This window comes from Marmota monax, unplaced genomic scaffold, assembly GCF_021218885.2.
Source record: "Marmota monax isolate L192 unplaced genomic scaffold, Marmota_monax_Labrador192_F-V1.1 WCK01_AAM20220418_F8-fsc01746, whole genome shotgun sequence".
Taxonomy (NCBI): Eukaryota; Metazoa; Chordata; class Mammalia; order Rodentia; family Sciuridae; genus Marmota; species Marmota monax.
The window spans coordinates 23,753-43,788 of NW_026694909.1; the positions used below are offsets into that span (position 1 = coordinate 23,753).

The 20,036-nt window shown below is 49.1% G+C and overlaps 1 protein-coding gene and 1 long non-coding RNA gene across 2 annotated transcripts; one reads left to right on the forward strand and one right to left on the reverse strand.

Annotated features, from left to right (window-relative positions):
- Positions 1-3,841: 3,841 nt before the first annotated feature.
- Positions 3,842-6,313, reverse strand: LOC124080955 (beta-defensin 103A-like). The gene is made up of 2 exons (XM_046427047.2): positions 6,015-6,313; positions 3,842-5,479 (listed from the first exon to the last, which is right to left on the reverse strand). The coding sequence occupies exons 1-2, from the start codon at positions 6,145-6,147 to the stop codon at positions 5,334-5,336; spliced, it is 279 nt and encodes a 92-aa protein (XP_046283003.1). The 5' UTR covers positions 6,148-6,313; the 3' UTR covers positions 3,842-5,333.
- Positions 6,314-8,824: 2,511 nt separating this feature from the next.
- On the forward strand, positions 8,825-13,760 carry LOC124080956 (uncharacterized). The gene is made up of 3 exons (XR_006847917.2): positions 8,825-10,849; positions 11,570-11,717; positions 11,873-13,760. It is a non-coding gene; the product is annotated as an uncharacterized LOC124080956 (long non-coding RNA).
- Positions 13,761-20,036: the final 6,276 nt, after the last annotated feature.

Genomic DNA, 20,036 nt, shown 5'->3' on the forward strand with positions numbered 1-20,036 from the left:
ATCTCCTTCAAGGTCATGGCTCCAATGACCTGACTTCTGCTAGACCCCAGCTCCTAAAAGTTCCACCACCTCATAACAGTACATCAGGCTGGGGACCAAGCACATGACGTCTGGGGGACACTTAATTAAGATCCAACTCATAACACATCGTGGTACAGCACCTGATTCTCTCAGCATGCACTTCTTAAGAACAAGGGAAAATTCTCACCTGAATCCCTATACCATTTACACATGTGAGAGAATAATTCCTAATCTCATTTAGTATCTAATCATTATTTGCATTTCCCCTAGGGGTTTTGTATCTATTGATATTTTTTCCTAGTCTATTTTTAATCTAGAGTCACACATTGAGTTAGATGGTTCCCCCCCCCCCCCGTGTATTTTTCTTTCTTTTTTGAGCGGCAGTCTTATAGAATGCCATAATACTTAGGAAGGGGCTTCACTGGGCTCTGAGGTTGAGGAAGTTAATGGCTGCCATCTTTTTCCTGTTTGGCATTAATCCTATTCACCCTTTTCTAGTGAGTCATGTGCTTGCAATTATTACAAACATAGCTCACTGTCATTTAAAAGTCCACCTGTACAAAAGTGTGATTTCCCACTTGTGTCCCAACCCCAGAGAACCACCAGTAGCATTTTGTCTGCTTACTTTCTGTTCTGCCTAGATCTCTGTGCAATTGTGAAGACCTACTGGAGAAGGAGGAAAAGTTGATCTGAAGTAGGGAAACCACTGAGAGACACATCACCCTGTGTCCCTGGGGAAGAGTACCCTTCAGGGTCTCCAGGACAGCTGCATCAGGGGGTGCTGTGTTCCCACCAGGGGTTCCTGTGACTGACAGCACCTGGTGCCAGATGCCTCCTTTGCGGCTGTGCTGCTACCTTGGTGATGAAGCTCATTTGATAGAGACCCCAGCTCAGTAAGGCACTCTCAAAGGCAGGATCACTTCCTGGCCTTGACCTGTAAGACCACAGGCCAGCACAAACATGGCTCCCTCACCAAAAGCCAGAGATGGAGCGACTATGGGGCCTGGGGAAGTGTCGAGTTTAGGTGGAGTCTAACTGATTGCTTATCTAAGCTCAAGAAGAAGCCAGGCTGGGTGTGCAATGGTAACCATCCAGCCTGGGCTGAGAAGTACAGTTGTGTCTTGCTCCTTAAAGGAGAGATAAGTGCTGCACCCACAAAGCTCTTCCCTAAACCGAAGGGGGCGCTGAGGCTGTTCCTCCCAGGCAGAGGGGCTCAGGGCCCCAGGAGGGAGTGCAGCTCCATTCCAGTTGGCAGGCTTTCAAAAGCAAAGTCTCTCACCTCTATGACTGGTTGATCTAGATTTATGTTTCAAAATAGCTTCATCTCAACATTGTTACAGCTGTCAGATCCTCTTTACTCCAGCACAGTTGCATTAGCAGATTCTTCTCAAAATTAAAAATAATAATAACAACAACAACGTTGCTCAAAGTATAAATGCTGATGACCTAATAAATGAGTTTTCAGGAAAGCCGGCCAGGAAAATTATATTATCAATCAAGATACTACTTTATTAATATAAAGTAGTATTTGTTGTACTAAAATTACGACACCAAAATATTCGTTTCAATTTTCAGTTTCTGTTATCGTTCCTCTATAATGGGAGTCCTATTTCATTCTGCAAATTACATTTTTGAAGGAAAACGCTTGACATCCTCCTCTAACATCACTTTCTTTTGTGCATTTTCATTTTGCTCGGAGCTTTGCCAGTTCTATAGCTCTTATGGCCACATTCAGACACAATATGCCATTCATCCCTCCTCCGTGCACCTGCCAGGTAGGCACGGCTCAGCTGTACAGATGACAGTCCTGGGACTTGGAAAGGTGAAGGCCCGTGGTCACCTAGCTGCTAAGCCTCAGAGGTGGGATCAGAACTGAAAACCGCCATTCTTCCAAGTCCTCCTACGGACGTGCCTGGTGCAGATTAATGAAATCGCCCTGGCGTCCTGACCACTTCGCGCCTTCCTTCTCCCACAGCCCCTCGGCTAGAGTGACAGCTGCCTGCTGGACGCCAGCCTCCCCTGGTATTGCTGCCATCCTCTCCAGCCTCCTGAGCTGACGGGAGGGCTGAGAGCATGACAGGCCTTCTGAAGGCCAGGAACAACGGTGCGAGGTACTGCCACCTTGTGGCGATTCTTTGTATGTCATGTCAGCCATTCCCATTTTCCTGTTTGCCCCAAGCTATGTGCAAGCTTCATAAGCACCCCAGGTATATGCACGCCACCAAGGATTTTGTAATTATTTTTTCCTCTTAATGAACCTAATGAGAGTTCTAAAATTTTTATTCATCATCTCAAAGAATAAGCTTCATTTTTATTAAAAATTCTCTTTTGCGCGCCCATTTTCTTCCCACCTGCCTCTATTTGCTTTGTGTTTTAACATCTCATTTCTTAGAGGAAACTTAGACTGTCAACTAGGGAGTTTCTCTCCTTTCTACCTAAAATCACTTAATGCCATGAAATTCCCTCTAAGAAGCACCTCAGCTGCTCTCCCACAGACCTTGGAGTGTGTCCTGCTTTCCTTTTCGGTCACTGCAAAATGTTTCCTAATTTCTCTTGTGATTCCTTCTTGAATATTTAGAAGTAAGTTGATTAATTTCCAAATATTTGGGACCTTTTCCAGATATCTTTCTGTTATCAATAGCTTTGTAGGTTCCACTGTGTCCAGACACCATATTTTGTATGGTTTCAAACTGTTCTGCTTTTTGAGACTTGTTTCCTGGCTCAGGGTGGGCCGTACTGGGTGACTTTTAATGCATTCTACTGTTAGTGAGTGGAGTGTCCTATGAATTTCACAAAGGTCACACTGGGTGACACTGTCATTCAAGGCTTCTCTACTGTTATTCTGTCTGTTTTTCCATCCATTACAACGAAAAAAAATGTTGAAATATCCTGTTGCAATTCTTAATTTGTTTATTTATTCTCTCATTTCCACAATTTTTCTTAACAATTTCTATTTCTATTAGATGTGTACTGATTATTTGCTTTTTTTTTTCCTGTGATTTAACCATTTTATCTTTAGAAAAAATACCCTCATTATCTCTGGTAATACACTGCTTGTTCTAAAGTCTGCTCTGATCTGTAATCAATTAACCAATAGATCAACCAATTAACCAATTAAACCAAGATTAATCAATTAACCAATGTTTTCTTTAGATTAATGTTTTTATATGTCTGGTTCTATCCTTTCTGCTTTGACCTAACTTTGTCCTTGTATTTGACATGCACAGTGGGTCTTTATTAGTGCCTACTAATTACACAGCACAATGGGTGTCATTGTGGCCTATTCTTCCTGATGGACAGCGTGCCTTTGGCTCTTGTTTCTCACCTGCTGCAATCTCTCCCTTCCTGAGGTGTCTGGAATGTGGGCAGCCTGCTCCTTCCATCTTGCAGAGACTCTCCTCCACACCTGCATTTCCTGGTGCAGGACTTCCCGGGAGGGATTCCTGTGTCTTTTGGGTGTAGCTGAGATAGTGGGGTCTTTGCTTTGGTTTGTGAAGCGATCCTGCTGGTGTGGAACTGGGGCCTCACACGGCTCCTGTGGACCCTTGTGGGAAGCGTGCTTGATCCTCTCTCTGAGCAATGTGTCTTCTCGAGCTGTTTGTAAGATGTTCTTTTTGTCACATTTAAAATACTCTGATTCTGATGTGCTTGGTGTGGCTGTCTTTGTTCATTCTGCTCCTATTTCTTTGAGTCCTCCCTTTGTGGGTCGCAGTCTCACCAGAGCTGGACAACAGCAGGCCATTGTTTCCTGTCTCCTCCTCTGGCTTCCTCTGACTCCAAGCACAGGCTGGGCTGGTGAGGTTTGCACTCAGCCCTCTGTTAAGGTTTTCCCAGTCTCTCCTTTTACTCTCACTCTGCTTCACTTTCTCATTTGTTGGTGCTAAAACAGATGCTGGCTTACTGATCCTTACCGTCACACACCATTTGTCCAGCTCAGTATATTTTAATTCAGATGTTTATTTTCATCTCTAGAAGCTCCGGGTTAGAGCAGCTGCAGAGGCTCCCTGGAGAGCTCCACGCAGCTGATGGCATCCCTCAGGGGAGACTGGAGGCCGGTGCTAGTGGGAGCCTGTGTGCCTCCAGTCCTGTGTGTGCCTCCAGCCCTGTGTGTGCCTGGACTTCATCTAAAACCTTGGGTGTTTCTGCTTTCCTGTGGCTGACTGAAGCCCCCTTCCCCAACAGCACCTGTGAGGAAGTTCTGCCCTGCAGAAGGGGTCTTGTGCCCATAGTTATGACCTCAGTCTCCACCCGGCTGCACTGCTGGGCAGGGTGAGGCCCCTCCTGGCACCTGCAGGCCCTGCCCAGTAGCAGGTCGGCCAGTCATAAGCTCCTCTTGCTTCCTTCTGCCTGCAGTCACGTCCCCCACTGGATGGTGCCTGTCCTCACCTTCTGTCTGGCCCCTTCTTGTGGACTGTTGGAGGGCACTCAGCAATGCTTCCTGGATGGATGGTGGGTGGGGTGTGGGCTGCTCCAGGGGTCTTCATTCCCCTATCCCTGAGAGCCCAGTAGTCTTGCTGTTCCACCATAGTGCTTAGCCTGGGGGACTGGGGTCAGGGAGGACAGATCATCACTCCAGATGCTGGATCCTTAAACAGTGGATGATCCAAAGCTCATGAATGGACGTTGGTCCAGCCAGTGCTGGCCGAGCAGCCTCCATGCTCAGGGCGCTTTACCAACAGTCCTACCACCCGCGTGGGAACCCACAGTGTGCAAATGGACAGGGGGAGACACTGAGTCACCTTCAGAGGCAGCACTCACGTCAGAGCCCGGGGTGCAGCAGGTGGGAGGAGACAGACACGGGCGGCTAGCGTTTGGAGACAGGTGGGAGCAGTGAGCTGATGCCAGTTCTGAGGCCAACAGCTCAGAGGCCTGGGCAGCAGGAAAGCAAAGGGTATACTAAAGGAGGCTCAGGGTCCCCGTCTCTGAGGAGAAACTTTCTGGAAGGATTTGGATTGGTGCCTGAGGGATGCATTAAGGTTTTAGAGGTGGCTTCAGAGAGATGAAGTCCTGGGAAGAAGGACGGTAAAGCCCAGGAGTATGGAGGATGAGGGAGCAAAGGAATGTTCCAGAAAGAGTCCAGTGTTGCCGAGTTCCAAAACCCACGAAAATCAAACACGGTGCAGAAGCTGATGTATTTAATGGAAGGTGTCATTAGCCTCTCTCAGTTGCCTGCTTGGTATCAACTTCCACAAAACCAGAGTGTTTAAAAAAAAAAATCAAGCTTCTAAATTTTTGAAAAAAAATTTAAATTTGGTTTTAGCTTTATAAACTTGAAGGAGGGATCGCCCCAACATTCTCCTCACGTCTGATCCCTATTTCTTTTTGCGGCAGCATTTCCGACCCCGGAGAGAGCAGCGGCCTATCTGCTCCTCCTTGGGGAGGCAGCCCAGCACGGCGCACCGGCCACCCCGTATTCTGCAATAGTACCTCTGTACTGCGCTGATGATCCCGCTGTGACCTGCAAAGGAAAAATAGAAGGTATAGGGGGCTCTAGGAGGGGTCCTGGGACAAATTCCAGGCTTCAGGAGTTCCTCAGTCACTCACTCGCTGCCTTCCAGGGTTCTATTTCCTTCCCTGCTTGGCTATAAAATTAAGAGTGAAGGGAAGGCGGAGCCCAGCAGGCAGTAGTCAATGTCCCCTGGGGGGAAACTGCAGATCTCTGTGGGTGCAGTGTCCTGGGCCCACCCCCTCTGACCACTAAGCTTAGTGAACCAGAAGCCTCTGCTTCTGCTCACAGAACCAGCCCAGGTTTCCTCCGAGGCTGAAATTGAGTAGCACTTTCCCACATCTCCTTACCAGTCCTCCCACCAGGAGGCGGGTGAAGAGGTGCTATTAGCAGAGGGAGCAGGAGCAGGAGCCTGCTGTGAGGCTGGCCCTGACTGGTCAGCTGCCAAAGACAATTCCCCTGGTCCCACCCAGGGAATGTTGGAGAATGGAGAGGCCTGGATGCGCTGACACTGCTCCTCTCAGCCCCTCTTTCCCACCTGACTTACCTGGAACGGGCATCAGGAACAAGAGGAGCAACACGCCCAGCAGGTACAGGATCCGCATGGCTGACCGGCTTCGCAGCAGGCTGAGGCTGGACTGAAAGGTGCACGGGTTCACGTTTATAAAGAGGTGAGCCATGGCTGCAATTCTTGTAATGTCACAGTGATGACAAGATGACGTACTTCCCGATGTGTCATCTCTCTCTCTGCACAGGTCACACCCACTCACCCAGGAGCTGGTACCAGCCTGATAAGCTTGCTATGGACATGGGGACAGCTGCTGTCCTCCAGGCTCAGGGGCCTGGTCATGACTGGCTGGAGCCGGCTGTGGGTACAGGCGGGGCTGGTGTGGGCAGGACCTGTCTTCTCCTGGGAGTGGTGCCAGGGTTCCTGGTTTGGGGTCGACCTATCTGCACTGTGGTACTTTTTAATTTCCTGCATCTTCTTAAAAGACAGAGAGTCTGAGGCCCTCCTGGGAACCAGATCAATCCAGCTCTGGACGTTCTCAGATCTGGGGGGTAGGACTGGCCTCAGGTGGTGAGGAAAGAAGAAATATTCTTTTATTTGTTCTTTCTAGATGATAGGATATATTTTGACATATCATACATACATAGAATATAACTTCCTATTTTTGTGGCTGTCCGTGATATGGAGTTTCACTGGTAGTGTGTTCATATATGAACATAGGAAAGTTATATCCGATTCATTCTGTCTTTTCTATTCCCACCCCTCTCCCTTCCCTTCATTCCTCTTTGTCTAATCCAGTGAACTTCTATCCCCCCATACCACTTATTGTGAGTTAGCATCCACATATCAGAGAGAACATTTGGCCTTTGTTTTTTGGGGGATTGGTTTATTTCACTTAGGGTGATAGTTTCCAATTCTATTGATTTACCTGCAAATGCCACAATTTCATTCTTCTATATGGCTGAGTAATGATCCATTTGGGTATATATACCATATTTTCTTTTTCCATTTATCATAGTTTAGCTATTGTGAATTGAACTGCTATAAACATTGATGTGGCTCTATTACTATAGTATGCTGATTTTAAGTCCTTGGGTATATGCCAACGAGTGGGATAAGTGGGCAAAGGGTGGTTCACAAATGAACTGTGCTGAAGAGCCCCTGCCTTCACCCCTTATGGTGCTACAGAGAGTAAAACACATCTCGTACTTCATCATGGTTGTGAAACTACCCAAATTTATAAGGAAGGTGTTTTATCTCACTTCCTTGGAAGGACAATGCTGTGATAATGTTGAATAGCTGCCTCTCTTTCCTGGGGAGGAGAGTCCCTGTGCTATTCTTGGCTCAGGAGCTTTCAAAAACGTCCAGGGATCAGATGATTTTCACTGGGTATGAAGTCAGAGTTTGAGGGGAAAATTTCTTCTTCTTTTTTTAGCTATTAGACCTAAATGTTGAGGAGTCTAAGCAGTGGGTTGTGTCTGCCAATTGCCTATTTAGTTGGGAGCTGAAGCCATCCTGTTGCCTGGCTGCCATCCCAGTGGACCCACCGCGGCTCTGGGTGTGAGGTCCAGGAGTGTGTTAGGATACTGGTGCACCCAGCAGATTCAGTGAGCAACCCCGAGCATCTCTTACAGGTGAAGACCAGCACGCGTGTTCAGTGTGGGTGAGAGACCCACAGGCTGAGACTCAGGGGCAAGTCCTGGTTTCTCCTCTCCAGGGGCTCCAGGTAGCTTCTGCAGACGGGCAGACAGTCAGATAACAAAGGGTGGGGCAGAGGGTCATGGCGAGGGTTTAGGCACAGGGCTGCACAGATGGAGGGAAAAGGAGGCTCGTGCTGAAGAGTGGATTTTAATCAGCAGATGTAAGAGGACTTTGGGGGTGTAGACACTTTATCATTTAAAAACCTAACTTTGCTCTTACGTTCAGGGTTGGAGCAAACAATTGGAGATGCTTTGAAATGGAAGGAGCAGGTGACTGTGGGGTGGGATGGGTGCTGATTTTGTAGTCTTACTATGTTTTACACAGGGTGCGGCTGGGTGTGGCACAAGATCTAACCAGCTCCTGGCTCAGAGTGCAGGGCCAGAGTCATCAGACCGTCACATCACTGCAGGGACCAGACCTCCACAGGCCAACCCGTGGTTGAACAAGTTTCTTTGAAGACTGGGCGGGGAGAAGGCGCTTCTAGGGCGACACCACTGCTTCATAAAAGCTTCTTAGGAAATAAAAATGGCCTTTCTTTTCCCTTTGGCTCCTCCGGCAGCTGCTGGAGACCCTTGGGCCTGTTTACCCTGCTCTGTGCTCTGCCGTGGTTCCAGGTCTCCTGATGGCACCTCAGCGAGGACTGCAGCTTTAGAGGGGACTTGCCTTTAAACCCAAGTCCAGAGCCAGTTCACAACAGGAGGAAGCGGGCCAGGAAAGCACAGGCTTTACTTCCCACCAGGTAACCGAGTCGTCTGCTCCCACCAACCCTGTGAGTGTGGACTAATATTTTATGTATCTTATGTGTTCTCTGCCCAGCAAACTTTCTTGGCATTTCTTCATCTTGCAGGCAGAAATGCAGGTAGAGGTTCCTTTGGTTTCCTGCAAATACCACTGGATTTGGAACACTCTATTGGATGTTGTGTATTGTGCTCCAACCACTGAGAGAGACGGGGAGAGAGATGGGGGGGGCAGATAGAAAGGCGAGGGTATGCAAAGAAGGGACAAGACCAGAGTACAGGGCTGGCTCACGTGAGTCACAGGACCCAGGATGTGGTGGATCTGGTGGGGCAGGCGGAGAAGCCAGTGTTCTCTCCAGGAGGATCAGCAGAGGTGGGGAGCACAGAACCAGTCTGAGGAGCAGGGAAAAGCCGAGCTTGGCCCAAGTCTAGTGGGGAGGGGGGCAGACAAGTTAGCATTTGCATCAGCAGATAAGGGAGCATGAATTAAGAAAAAACTAGACTAAGGTTTTAATCATCTAAAATTTTGACTCCATCAAAAATTCCTTACATGAAGACCAAGAAGAAAGCCTGAGAGAGTTGTGCTTGCAATTAAGCTGATGAGCCTGATAGTCACTTCTTCAAAAATCTTTGGTCTTAAAGGTATTTACACTGCCTGCCTGCGAATCATGTCAGTAACTCTGGGGGTGTGGAATAGGCCTCGGTGCCCAGGGATGTTGACGGTCCCAGCCATTCTGTTCTCCTGCGGTTCCCAGGGAACCTGGCATAGTCACAAGGGAAGAGGCTCAGCCCAGGTGTCGTCAAGATCCGCGGACTCAAGGACCGTTGGGGAGAACCACAGGGCTATCTTCTCAGGGTCTCCCACTGAGAGTCCCTGAGGATTGGGACTGGTCAAACAGCACAGCCATCCCTACCCTACACCACGATTTTTCATCTTCTTTCCTTAAGAGGGAAGACCTAACATAGAGAGATGATGCTCAAGGTCCCTGGACCCACCATTTCTTACTTTGTGTCACCTCCTTGTTCTGCACTGCACTGCTCTGATCCTGTCTGACTCGCTGCCTCCCCAGTGGTGACAGGCTCCCCCAGGACCCCATGCAGGGGTCTGGCAGACACAGAGAGGCTGCTGAGCTTTGGGCAGGGAGGACACATGGGCAAAGGGATTCCACGTCTGTTTTCTGCACCACCTCTCCGCAGAGAGCTCTCCCTGTGCCTCATCAGATCACTGCTCCAAATCCCCCCAAAGTGCTCTCCTTGACCCTCCTCCAAGGGAACACCATGCTCACCTGATACTACCTGGGAGAAAAGTACAAGAACAAGGAAAATGGAGAGAAAGTTCCCGGTGGACTGGCACCTCTGAGGGCTCCTGGAGAGCAGAGTCAGGACACGTGTCTCCAGGGGGACCCCCGGGAGTGCCTGCTGCACCTGGAGCTGGCGGAGGAGGAGAGACCACTGCAGGCGCCTGTTCACCTGGCTGTGACACAGAGTCCTCATGCTACAGTCAGGCTGGGCTCTTAGAACGTGACTGTCCCTGTGGACACACTCGGGTTGACTCCGGCAGGGCACAGGACGAGAAGGCTTTCTGAGTGGCTGAAGACAGAGGCCGGCTCAGCAGGCCCCAGGGATGCTGCGCAAACTGACAGCAGAAGAGGGAGTGTGCACTAGAGCTGGCTGCTGCACACAGGGTCCCAGCAGGGAAGGGACGTGGCCCTACCAGGCCACAGGGGCACCCACCTCTGGGAGAGGACATGGCCCATCCCCAGTCTCATGGCTCAGTGGTTTGATGGCCTCCCTGCTCTCTCTCCCACCAGGCAATTTAACTTTAAAGGAACAGAGGGGAGCAGGGGCCGGCTCTCCCAATCATGCCTCCGTGTTCCGGAATCTTCCTCATAAGCTTACACGTCCACCTATTGTTGCTCCTGCGTTGCTTGAGGTGGAGTAGGTCTCCTTCCCAGAGTCAGCTCGCACCTGTGGAACCCACTTTTGCAGTGGGCCCCACAACCCATGTCCCTCTTGTCTCTTCCCCAGGGGCTCCTTCACGTGGCCCATGACGGTTCAGCTGTTTGTTTAAAACTAACCTGTCCTTGACCCATTTCTTCTCCTAAAACCACTGCCTCATTCTTTCCTTTGATTCACCATCAAGTTCCTTGATAGTGGTCTCTACTCTGTGCGGTGGTCTCTTCTGATCACCTGTTTTCCAAACCTGCCCCTTAATGTGTTGCTTCCTGGCATCTGTCTCAATGAACCCATTCAAAGCTCTCCTCCAAATTCAACAGTGACATTGCACCTCCAATCCAGGGGATCATCTGACTCTGCCTTTTTGCAGCATGTGACTTGTGAGGACACTCATTCTCAAAACCTGTTCCTCTTCAGCTCATCATCTAGGAAACACTGTGGACACTGGCTGTCAGGCGTGTGGACCTGGCACTGACACAGGTAGACAGCTTGTTGTTTCTGGGCTCTGTGCTCCTCACTATTTCCAAGTCTTAAGTTTAAGGAAGATCCGGTAGACACTGACATGGTAGCAAAATAAAGACTTATGCTTTCCATGTTCTCCTGGACTTCTGATGCCTGTCTTTGATTCTTCATGGACTTTTTCATTCTTCTCCTATCTCCAAAGTCCCCCAAATGGGACAGCTTCAAGAATTTGACATTATTGACCAGGTGCAGTGGCACACATCTGTAATCCCAGTGGCTTCAGAGGCTGAGGCAGGAAAAGCACAAGTTCAAAGTTAGCTTCTGCAACTTAGTGAGACCCTGTCTCAAAATAAGAAATAAAAACAAGGGCTGGGGATGTGGCTCAGTGATTAAGTGCCCTGGGTTCGATCCCTAGTGAGAGAGAGAGAGAGAGAGAGAGAGAGAGAGAGAGAGATTGACATTACTATGATAATAAGAAGGTGGACCTTGTCCCCTTCCTTCTCCTCACTGTCATCACAGCTAATATTTGTTCAGCAAATTCTGTGTGCCAGGCATGATGCTGAACACTTTATGTGCATTTATTTCATGTGAGTCATGTGAAAGTTGATATTATTATCTGCATTTCACAGATAAGGAAATGGCAGCTTAGAGAAGGAGGTAATGCACTCCATGCTTTAGCATAATTTCTCTTGAAGAATTTAGAGACCTAATTCCTGGTCCTCTTCTCGCCCCACACAGAGCCTGGGAGGTGGATTATATAGACCTCTGATGACTTCCATCTTCATCTCTAATCAGGACCACTCCAGATTTTCCTGGCTGATCTTTCATCCTCTCCAAGATCACTACCTTAATAACATCCAGTGCCTCACCATCACCTCAGCTTAGAGTAAGATTGTGCCTGTCTCATAAATGTCACCCTCACTCCCCATGTTGCTGGGTGATGGAGGCTGGGAATTGGATTCTTTTAGATTTTCCTCTTTTCCTAACTGCTGACATGCAGTCTCCATCCTGTCTGTTGTTTCTGCATAATGGTCTGTGCAGGTTACAGAGCCCAGGCCAAGTGTCAAACTCCACTGAGGACGGTCACCCGCCAACCTGCCCTACCCAGGAGTCATGCAGAGCATGCTTTGCCTCACAGCTGGAGCCTTTGCCAAACTCCTTCATGAACGTGGTCTGGACCTGTGGACACCTCTCACTGCCTCTCTAGAAGGTGTAGGGGTACTTTCATTTGTTTCCTTATGTTAACGAGAAAGTAAATGTTTCCAAACTTGGATACTTGGGACAAGTATTGTCAAGAAGAAAGCATTCTAGAAGAGTAAGGAATGGAGAGGGAACCTCAGCAGGCAATGCAGGTTCAACCAAGGGTCAACAACAGAGCGACCTGAGCAGATTTATGTTTTGGAAAGAAGCTCACAGCAAACACAAGAGGGAGGAAGGTTAGAGGGTTCTGAGACCACGACTAAGGAGCCCAAGGGCTGAACAGAAGGCTGCCACATTTCTAAGGGGATGAACAGAGGGGCACGAGAGCCAGGCCTCTACAGGATGGGATGGCACGTTGACGTGGTGGTCAGGGCGTCAAGGGGGAGGGTTCTGTTCTGGGGACAGCGTGGACAGTGGTACCCTTTATCATGGAGGCGTGATCTGGAGAGAGAGCCTGGCTGCAGTCACCCTACCTTCTAACAGGCTCCAACTCGTTCAGGAATCTGAAGCCTTAGCCTGATGTGGTGCCCCAGGCCTTTCCCACAGTCTTCAGAATCTCACCTGGCCAGCGGGGGCTGACTCGCCAGATCCTGAGGGTGAAGTCAGGAGGGAGATATAATCCATATAAGGCCACTCCAAGGACATTCTCCTGCTGTCCAGGCAGCAATCGCATCATTCCAAATGGAAAGGAGTGGCCACATGTGTCTGTTTATTCATTGACTGCATTTCACTCCTGGCCCCAGTGAAGACCCACCACCCAGCACCTGTGGCCACTAGACACCACGGCCTTCTGGCTGCTTCCCTGGACAGGAGTTTTAAGGTACAGAGGACTCCGTACCTTAAAGTACACCTTAAGGTACAACAGCCATGGGGTCAGCTCATTCATGGGTGGGGAATGTGGGTGAGGGTCATGATGTATCCTGGGGGCCCAGGGGAATTTTCTTTTCAAATAGGACTTATGCCACTGTCACTTAATCAGAACTGGCACTTGGAATGAACTGGTTCCCTACCACATTAGGGAATCGCTAAATGCTTTAGGATGGCTGGCATCTGCGGAGCTGTTATCCCAGGCCTGGCCCTGCAGTTATTATTCTGGAGTTAGTGCTGCGATCTGTGTGTTACAAAAATAGAATCCAAGGCCAAGAGAAGTTGGAAATAACTTTCTGAAATTCGAATCTGAAACCTAGAATCCCCTGGATCACAGATTATTGTGCTAACCATCCACTCTACCACTTGAGGCCACTACAGCTAAGTTTTACATTCACCTTTTCATCTCAAGTTTTGGAAGAGTGGTTTCCCAATGTGAAGGTAAATGAACCTCATTTGGTGGAGAACAAATGATACAGCGTTTGGGGAAGTGAAGCCACTCCTTCCCTCTTGATGCAGACCACAGCGCTCCTTCTGTTTTGGGAATTCCCAGCTTACCGCCTCAGGGAGGTGTACACCATGACATTGGCCATGCTGGTGCTCTGAGAGAATTCAATCAAATGATGAATTTGGCATCTTTATCTCAATCTGCTCTTCCATTTTCTTCAAAGAGCTTTAGGATTGCATCTAATAGGGTTAGCAAACCTCTTGTATAGAGGGCAGGCCTGTGCACGTGTTCAGGTTTTGTGGCCATGTGGCTTCTGTTGTGAGTACTCGGCTCTGCAGGGTCAGGTCAGTGCAAAGACAATCATAACAATATGTAAACAAATGGCCGTGACTTTGTTCCAATAAACTTCATTTACAAAAACACGTGGCGGCTGGATTTTGCCCGTGGGCCATGCTTATTGATTGCTGGCGTGCATTCATGAGGCAGTGCGTAGGGTAAGCAATCTCTGTGCCAGACTCCGGTGATCTCTGCTCCTGTGGATGGTGGCTGGGCTCATGGAGTCATTCCTAACAATTACAATCTGGTGGCAGTGCCAAGATGCTAATTCTGAGGCTAGATCTATAAAGACCGAGGGTCCAGTTTGGGGTGTTCTCTCTCTTTCACTTTCCTGAGAGAAGCCAGCAGCCATGACTGGAGCTGCTCTACAGAGAGGCCCTCACGGTAAGGAACTGGAGGAGGGGTCTGGCAACAGATCGCAAGTAACACAGCCCTCACTCTAATATCCTGCAGGATCTCACCTCTGTCAGCAGCTGACTTTAGCTGCATGCCCTTCCTGTGCAGCTTCCGGGTGGCACTGCAGCCCTAGCTGACAGCTTGACTTTAGCTTCACGGCTGACCTTGGTCCAGAAGGCCCAGCTGGGCCATCCCTGTTATCCACGAACCCCAGAGAGGAACCAGTGTTGGTTGTTTTCAGGCCCTAAGTTTTGGAGGTGATTTGTTGAGCAACAGTGGATAACTTACATAGTAAGGAACAGCACAAGTGATAGAAGAGATTTGGAGAACTGTCTTGTGGTCCCAGTGTTTTGACCAATTTGCTCTGTGAACTTAGGCTGGCTGTTGAACTGGTCTGGCCTTCCATTTCCCCATTTACCTACAAAAGGGATGGGAATCATGGAATCCTGAGGTTATTATGAATTTTAGTCTTCTCAGATCCTTGAGTCAGGCTGAGTCCTGCATCTAATCCAGAGTCATTCACTGGACACTGGTGGGTGCCCATCAACATATTTTGGTAATAACTGTCAACATTTAAAAGACTAAATATTTTGCACAAAAATCTAGATTTCTAGATTTGGCTTTCTTCAGAAAAATATAATGATTCAACCACAAGGACTTACATTTCTACATGGTAACACTAACGATCAGCAAAACATCTCTGGCCTTTCTATAGATGAGAGCCTCAACACCCTGATTACTCTCTCTCTGGCTCTGGTGGACTTCAGGGGGCACTTAAATGATGCTTGATGTTACCTTGAGATCTCAGACAGAGCAACGCTGCTCTTTACCATCTGGTTGTGTCCTGGAGCCAAGGCAGGGGCAATTTTGGTTCAATGGGCCTCGTGTAAAATGCTGCTATCATAAGATCTCAACCCACAGATTCTGCTACACTGATACAGGGAAGTCTAGCTTGGAGCCTGGGCAGGACATACAGTCAGTGTGCTTGCGACATCTAGAAGATCCAGAGTCCCTCCCTCCACCTTCACAGGGACACGCACACTCACTTGTGCACACCCCCTCCTCCCACATGGATATGTAGACACACCTGGCATGCACTCACCAGCCATGCACAGCATGCACGGAGTTACACAGTTCACTCAACTCACATGGAACCTCCTTTGTCCCTGATATATAAACTAGAGCTCTCCACCTCCTTTGAGTCCTCAGTGGCCTCTTCCATGATTAAGTTATTCTTGTTCACAATCATAGTGAATACTTGATTTCTCTTTCCCTTTGCTTCTTCCTTGCTCCTCACCCCGTCTCCACCTTACTGTCATGTGGTACATATATATTTTATTTATCCATGTAGTTTGCACCAGGTTTCACATTCTTTTGAGGGCTTAGAATTATCAGCTCATGCAGAATGTGTTCTAGTCATATATGTATGGGAGTACACATATGAGATTATATATATATATATATATATATATATATATATATATATATATATAAATTACAATGACTGAAATTTTGTTTTGAGAGTATATTTGTGTTTTGTTGTAAACATTTCACAAGAAATGTGCATTTTTAAAAACCCCTGGCCTAGGGCTGGGGTTGTATCTCAGTGGTTTTGAGCCCTTTTTATGTGGGTTCGATCCTCAGCACCACATAAAAAATAAATAAATAAAACAAAGATATTGTGTCCATCTACAACAAAAAAAATGTTTAAAAGAACAAAAGCAAAAACAAAAAGCCGTGGCCTAGTGCCAAGGCTGTTTTCACACTCTGAAAGCCGTACACATGTGTGCATAGCTCACGACACATGCTCAATTGTGTGCCTGATGACAGCCTATATGATCTGGGGGAAAATCAATCAAGTATCCTATGTTCTCAAACACTGAACATGTTTGAGAAGGATATCTCTGATAATGGCCTGGATTTTGATAGTTAGGGGAAAAGGGTTGCCGGTCCTCTTCGCCATGAACATCCTGTGCCCACTGGGCAGGTCAGGGCCCTGGGATAGCCAGGGTGGGTCACTTCTTAGAGAGAGAGAGAGAGAGAGAGAGAGAGAGAGAGAGAGAGAGAATTTCAATATTTATTTTTCAGTTTTTGTCGGACACAACATCTTTGTTTGTATGTGGTGCTAAGGATCGAACCCGGGCCACACGCATGCCAGGCGAGCGCGCTACCGCTTGAGCCAAATCCCCAGCCCCAGGGTGGGTCACTTCTGACTGGTTGGTCTCCGTTAGCTTCTCCAGACTGGGTCTTTTTCAAGACAGATGCACAGTGTCAGAGGCTGGCCCACTCGGCTCCCTGGAGTTCCTCTTTAGAGTCTCACTGTCCGGCTCTTTTGATGTGGCCTCTGCCCTGGGCACACGTGGAGAGAGGCTCCAGACCCCCGCCTACCCACCACCACAAAACCCCACACATTTGCTCAACTAAGAAATAGGACAGAAGAGCATACAGCGTGGCCAAACATGTTATTTGGTATATCCCGAACGTGCTCCTCTATTTTGACTCCCACTATACCCTCCCCTTCTCGGGCTCGGCCTCCTGCTTCTGGCCATCTGGCCTGATCCTCCCTGCCCACACTCTGCTCTATGAGTTGGACGGCTTTAGACTCTCCATGTAAGTGAGATCATGCGGTCCTTGTCTCTGTGGCTGTCTTGTCACATAGGATCATGTTCTCTGGGTCCATGCGTGATGTTGCATATGGGATGGTTCTCTTGGTTTCCATGGCTGATATTCCCTTGTGTGTATATATCACATTTTATTTATCACTTCATCTGTTAAGGCACATTGAAGTTCCCATATTTTGGTCGTCATCAGTAATGCAACAAGCATAAGAGTGCAATTAATTATTTGTAATACTGACTTCAATTCCTTAGAAAAATACCCCAGAAATATGATTGCGGGGTCACAGGACAGTTCTGTTTATAGTTCATGGTGGACCCACCATACTGCTCTCCATAACGCTAGTCCCACATACGTCCAACCAGTGTTGAAAGTAGGGGACTAAAAAGTCATATAATGTTATTGAAAACCTGTCTATATCTTCTTTTGGTTCTGCTAACACTTGCTTTAGTAATGTACAATCATTTTATCCTCTTGATGAAGTTCCCTTAATCATTGCCTAATGACCTTCTGTGCCCCCTGCACAGCTTTTGCTTAGTATCTGTTTGGTGTGATAGAAGTGTTGTGGCCCTGCTCTCCTTTGGTTTCTATTTGCCTGGGGGTGTCTTCCATCTCTTCATCTTCAGCCTGAGTCTCGATGTAAATGGATCCTGTTGTTCTTTTCAAATCATTACGTCACTCTGGGTCTTCTGGTTGGAGGACTTACCATTCGCATTCTGTGTAACTATGATAGGTGAAGACTTTTTATTAACACTTTGACATTGTTTTCCTGTTTCTTCTCTTTCCTTCTCCTCCCCTCCTCGTGCTCCCCTCCCTCTCCTTTCTGGTAGTGGGGATTGAGCCCAGGTGTGTTCTACCACTGAGATGGACCCTAGTCCTTTTAATTCCGAGGCAGGACCTTGCTAAGTTGCCTCAAACCTGGATCCTCCTGTCTCAGCCCCAGTTGCTGGAAATGTAGGGGTGGATCACACACCCGGTTTCTTCCTGTTTCACGGTTCCTTTGTGTTCTGACTTAAATGTGTCTTCCAGGGTTCCTGTGCTAAAAACTTGAACCCCAACATGGCAATGCTGGGAGGTGGGGCCCAACAGGAGGCTAGGAGGCCATGGAGTCTCTGCCTCTGAGCGCACCAGTGCCTTCATGGGTTCCGTCTAGAGGGACGTGTTCCACCCCCTTGCTCTCTGTCATGGCAGCAAACGTGGACTAGTACGAGTTGCCGATGAATTCAAGGTACTGAGGTTCCATCTCTGTGTATGAAGAACATCACGCCATGGCCTAGGTGCTCAACCTCAGCACTAGCTGCCATCTTTAAGCCGAGTAATGAGTTCCTCATACCCCTGAGCATCAACAAGCCAAAAATGTGTTTCAGTCTTTCACTGAAAGATATTGGAGTCCGGCGTTTGGAGGTGGGAGGTTCTGAGAGTGGGAATGGAGGTTGCTCTGTTGCTCTTCTCTCAAGCTCCATCGTGTCTTTCCCGAGCACAGGCAGGCAGCCGTGTGGCCACTCTCTGTCCTAGGGAGACAGCCCCTGTTTAAGAGGCCCATTCTTTCCACGGAGGCTATTTCACAGAATAAGCGAGCGGCAGTTTGTTCCCTACACTGTGTTTTATTGGCTCTTCTTGGAAGGTCTGAGCTTCCTCGGGTTCACCCTCCTCATCTTCCTCAGGAAGACACCTTCACTTCTTTGGATCTTGACTCCCACTTCAACGCCTCCTGAGGGACAGAGAGGATGACGGTGTGGTGCCATAATCATCCCAGCCCACCTGGAAGGGAAACCAAGGGCTGCTTCCTGAACAATGGGTTCCTAGCTCCTGGGGAGTGAGAAGCATGTTAGTAATCAGGGAAATATTTCCTTCCTCACTGTGAGTTATGATGGGACGATCCTCAAACCAAACACCTGTCTGGGAGTTGCACAGGTGCTCCATCCAACAGGTTTGTGAGCTAAATGAATGAGCGGGGGAGCAGGCTTGAGGGAAGCCCGAGGGGCTGGGCCCCCACCACTCTCAAAAGTGCCCCACGAGGCCTGGGTTCTCGCAGCTGGAGGGTCCCTAACAGCTCACGGTTGTCCTGCACCTGCTCCTGGTGACCGCTCCAGCCTGTTCAACGGTGCTGGGTCAGGAGAGAGGTGAGCCGCACTGTGGAAGAAGTGGAGATTCCCAGTGATCGGGGGAGAGCATGAGGGCGGCTGGAGGAGGAGGGACACTCTGGGGCAAGAACTTGCGGCTGGGACAAGAGCGAGCACATGGGGGAAAAGTGGCTTTTTACAGGACTTCAGCAGAGAGAGTTTCCTTTTAGAATCAGGAGGAACCAATATGGAAAATTTGTTTGCCTTTCTCTACAGAAATGTGCAGAGACTTCAGGAAGACACCCTGTGTGTCGGTGCAGGTAGACGGGTCTGGGGCAGGAGTGTGGGCAGGTTGGGGACGTGTGGCAAGGGCAGAGCCTTCACTGACCTCCATAAGCCACTGGCAAGGGTAGCACCCACTGGCCCACAGGGAGCTCCAGGGACAGGGCAGGCACCCAAGACCCTCAGCAGCTGGGACCATGATGACTTCAGGTGATGATTCTCGGCTCTGGAGACGCAATGAGCGCACTCAGGCATCTTAGTAAAAATAGCTCAGGAGCCACACAGGCACGTCACTCAGTCAGGTCCTGATGGAGGGCCTTGGCCACAGTGATCCTAAAGATGGGATGGAGGGCCGCAGGACCACAGGGTGGATTCCCCAAGGGCAAGGACGCTGAGCCAGCCTAGAGAAGGAGCTCTCCTGGACCCGCAGGAGGAACCTGGGCCCCTCCGGGCCCCTCCCTATAACCACACGGTGATGGTGACGGCATGAGTGAAATGCGAGGCTTTTCTAGTTCCTTCGGTCATGCTCACCCGTGCAGTGCACCACACCCAGCTTCAAGCCTCCTGTCCTCTGAGTCACCATGACTCTCTGCTGTCACCTGGCCAGGCAACCGTGGATTCCAGGAAGCCCTGGGCTGGCTCATTCAATGGTGTCTGTCCACTGGGAAAGGACCCTCCCCGTCTCACCGTGTGAACTTGCACTCCAGTCCCTGGGTGGTCCTTCCTCCTGTGCTCCCCGTCATGCTGACATTGGCCGGTGGTGTCTGCCTCACCTGGAGGGAGCACACGTGAGTCCTGTGAAAGGAATGGGAGAGACACTCCCTCCTTAGAGGAAGGAAGACACAGAGGCGCAGCAATGCCATCTTCAGGCTTCAGCCCTTTTCCTGCTTCCCCGTCCACGCCCTGCACCAGCCGGGAGCGTCCAGGCTTTCCTTGCTCGCTGTTCTGCCTTCCCCTCGGCTGTCCCTACCTGGCCAGCAGCCAGTGTGTCCCTCCA

Coding starts and splice junctions, on each gene's coding strand:
- LOC124080955 (XM_046427047.2), bottom strand. CDS start 6,147: ATGGCTCACCTCTTTATAAACGTGAACCCGTGCACCTTTCAGTCCAGC. Junction 5,480..6,014: donor GTTCCTGATGCCCGTTCCAG/GTAAGTCAGGTG, acceptor TTTCCTTTGCAG/GTCACAGCGGGATCATCAGC.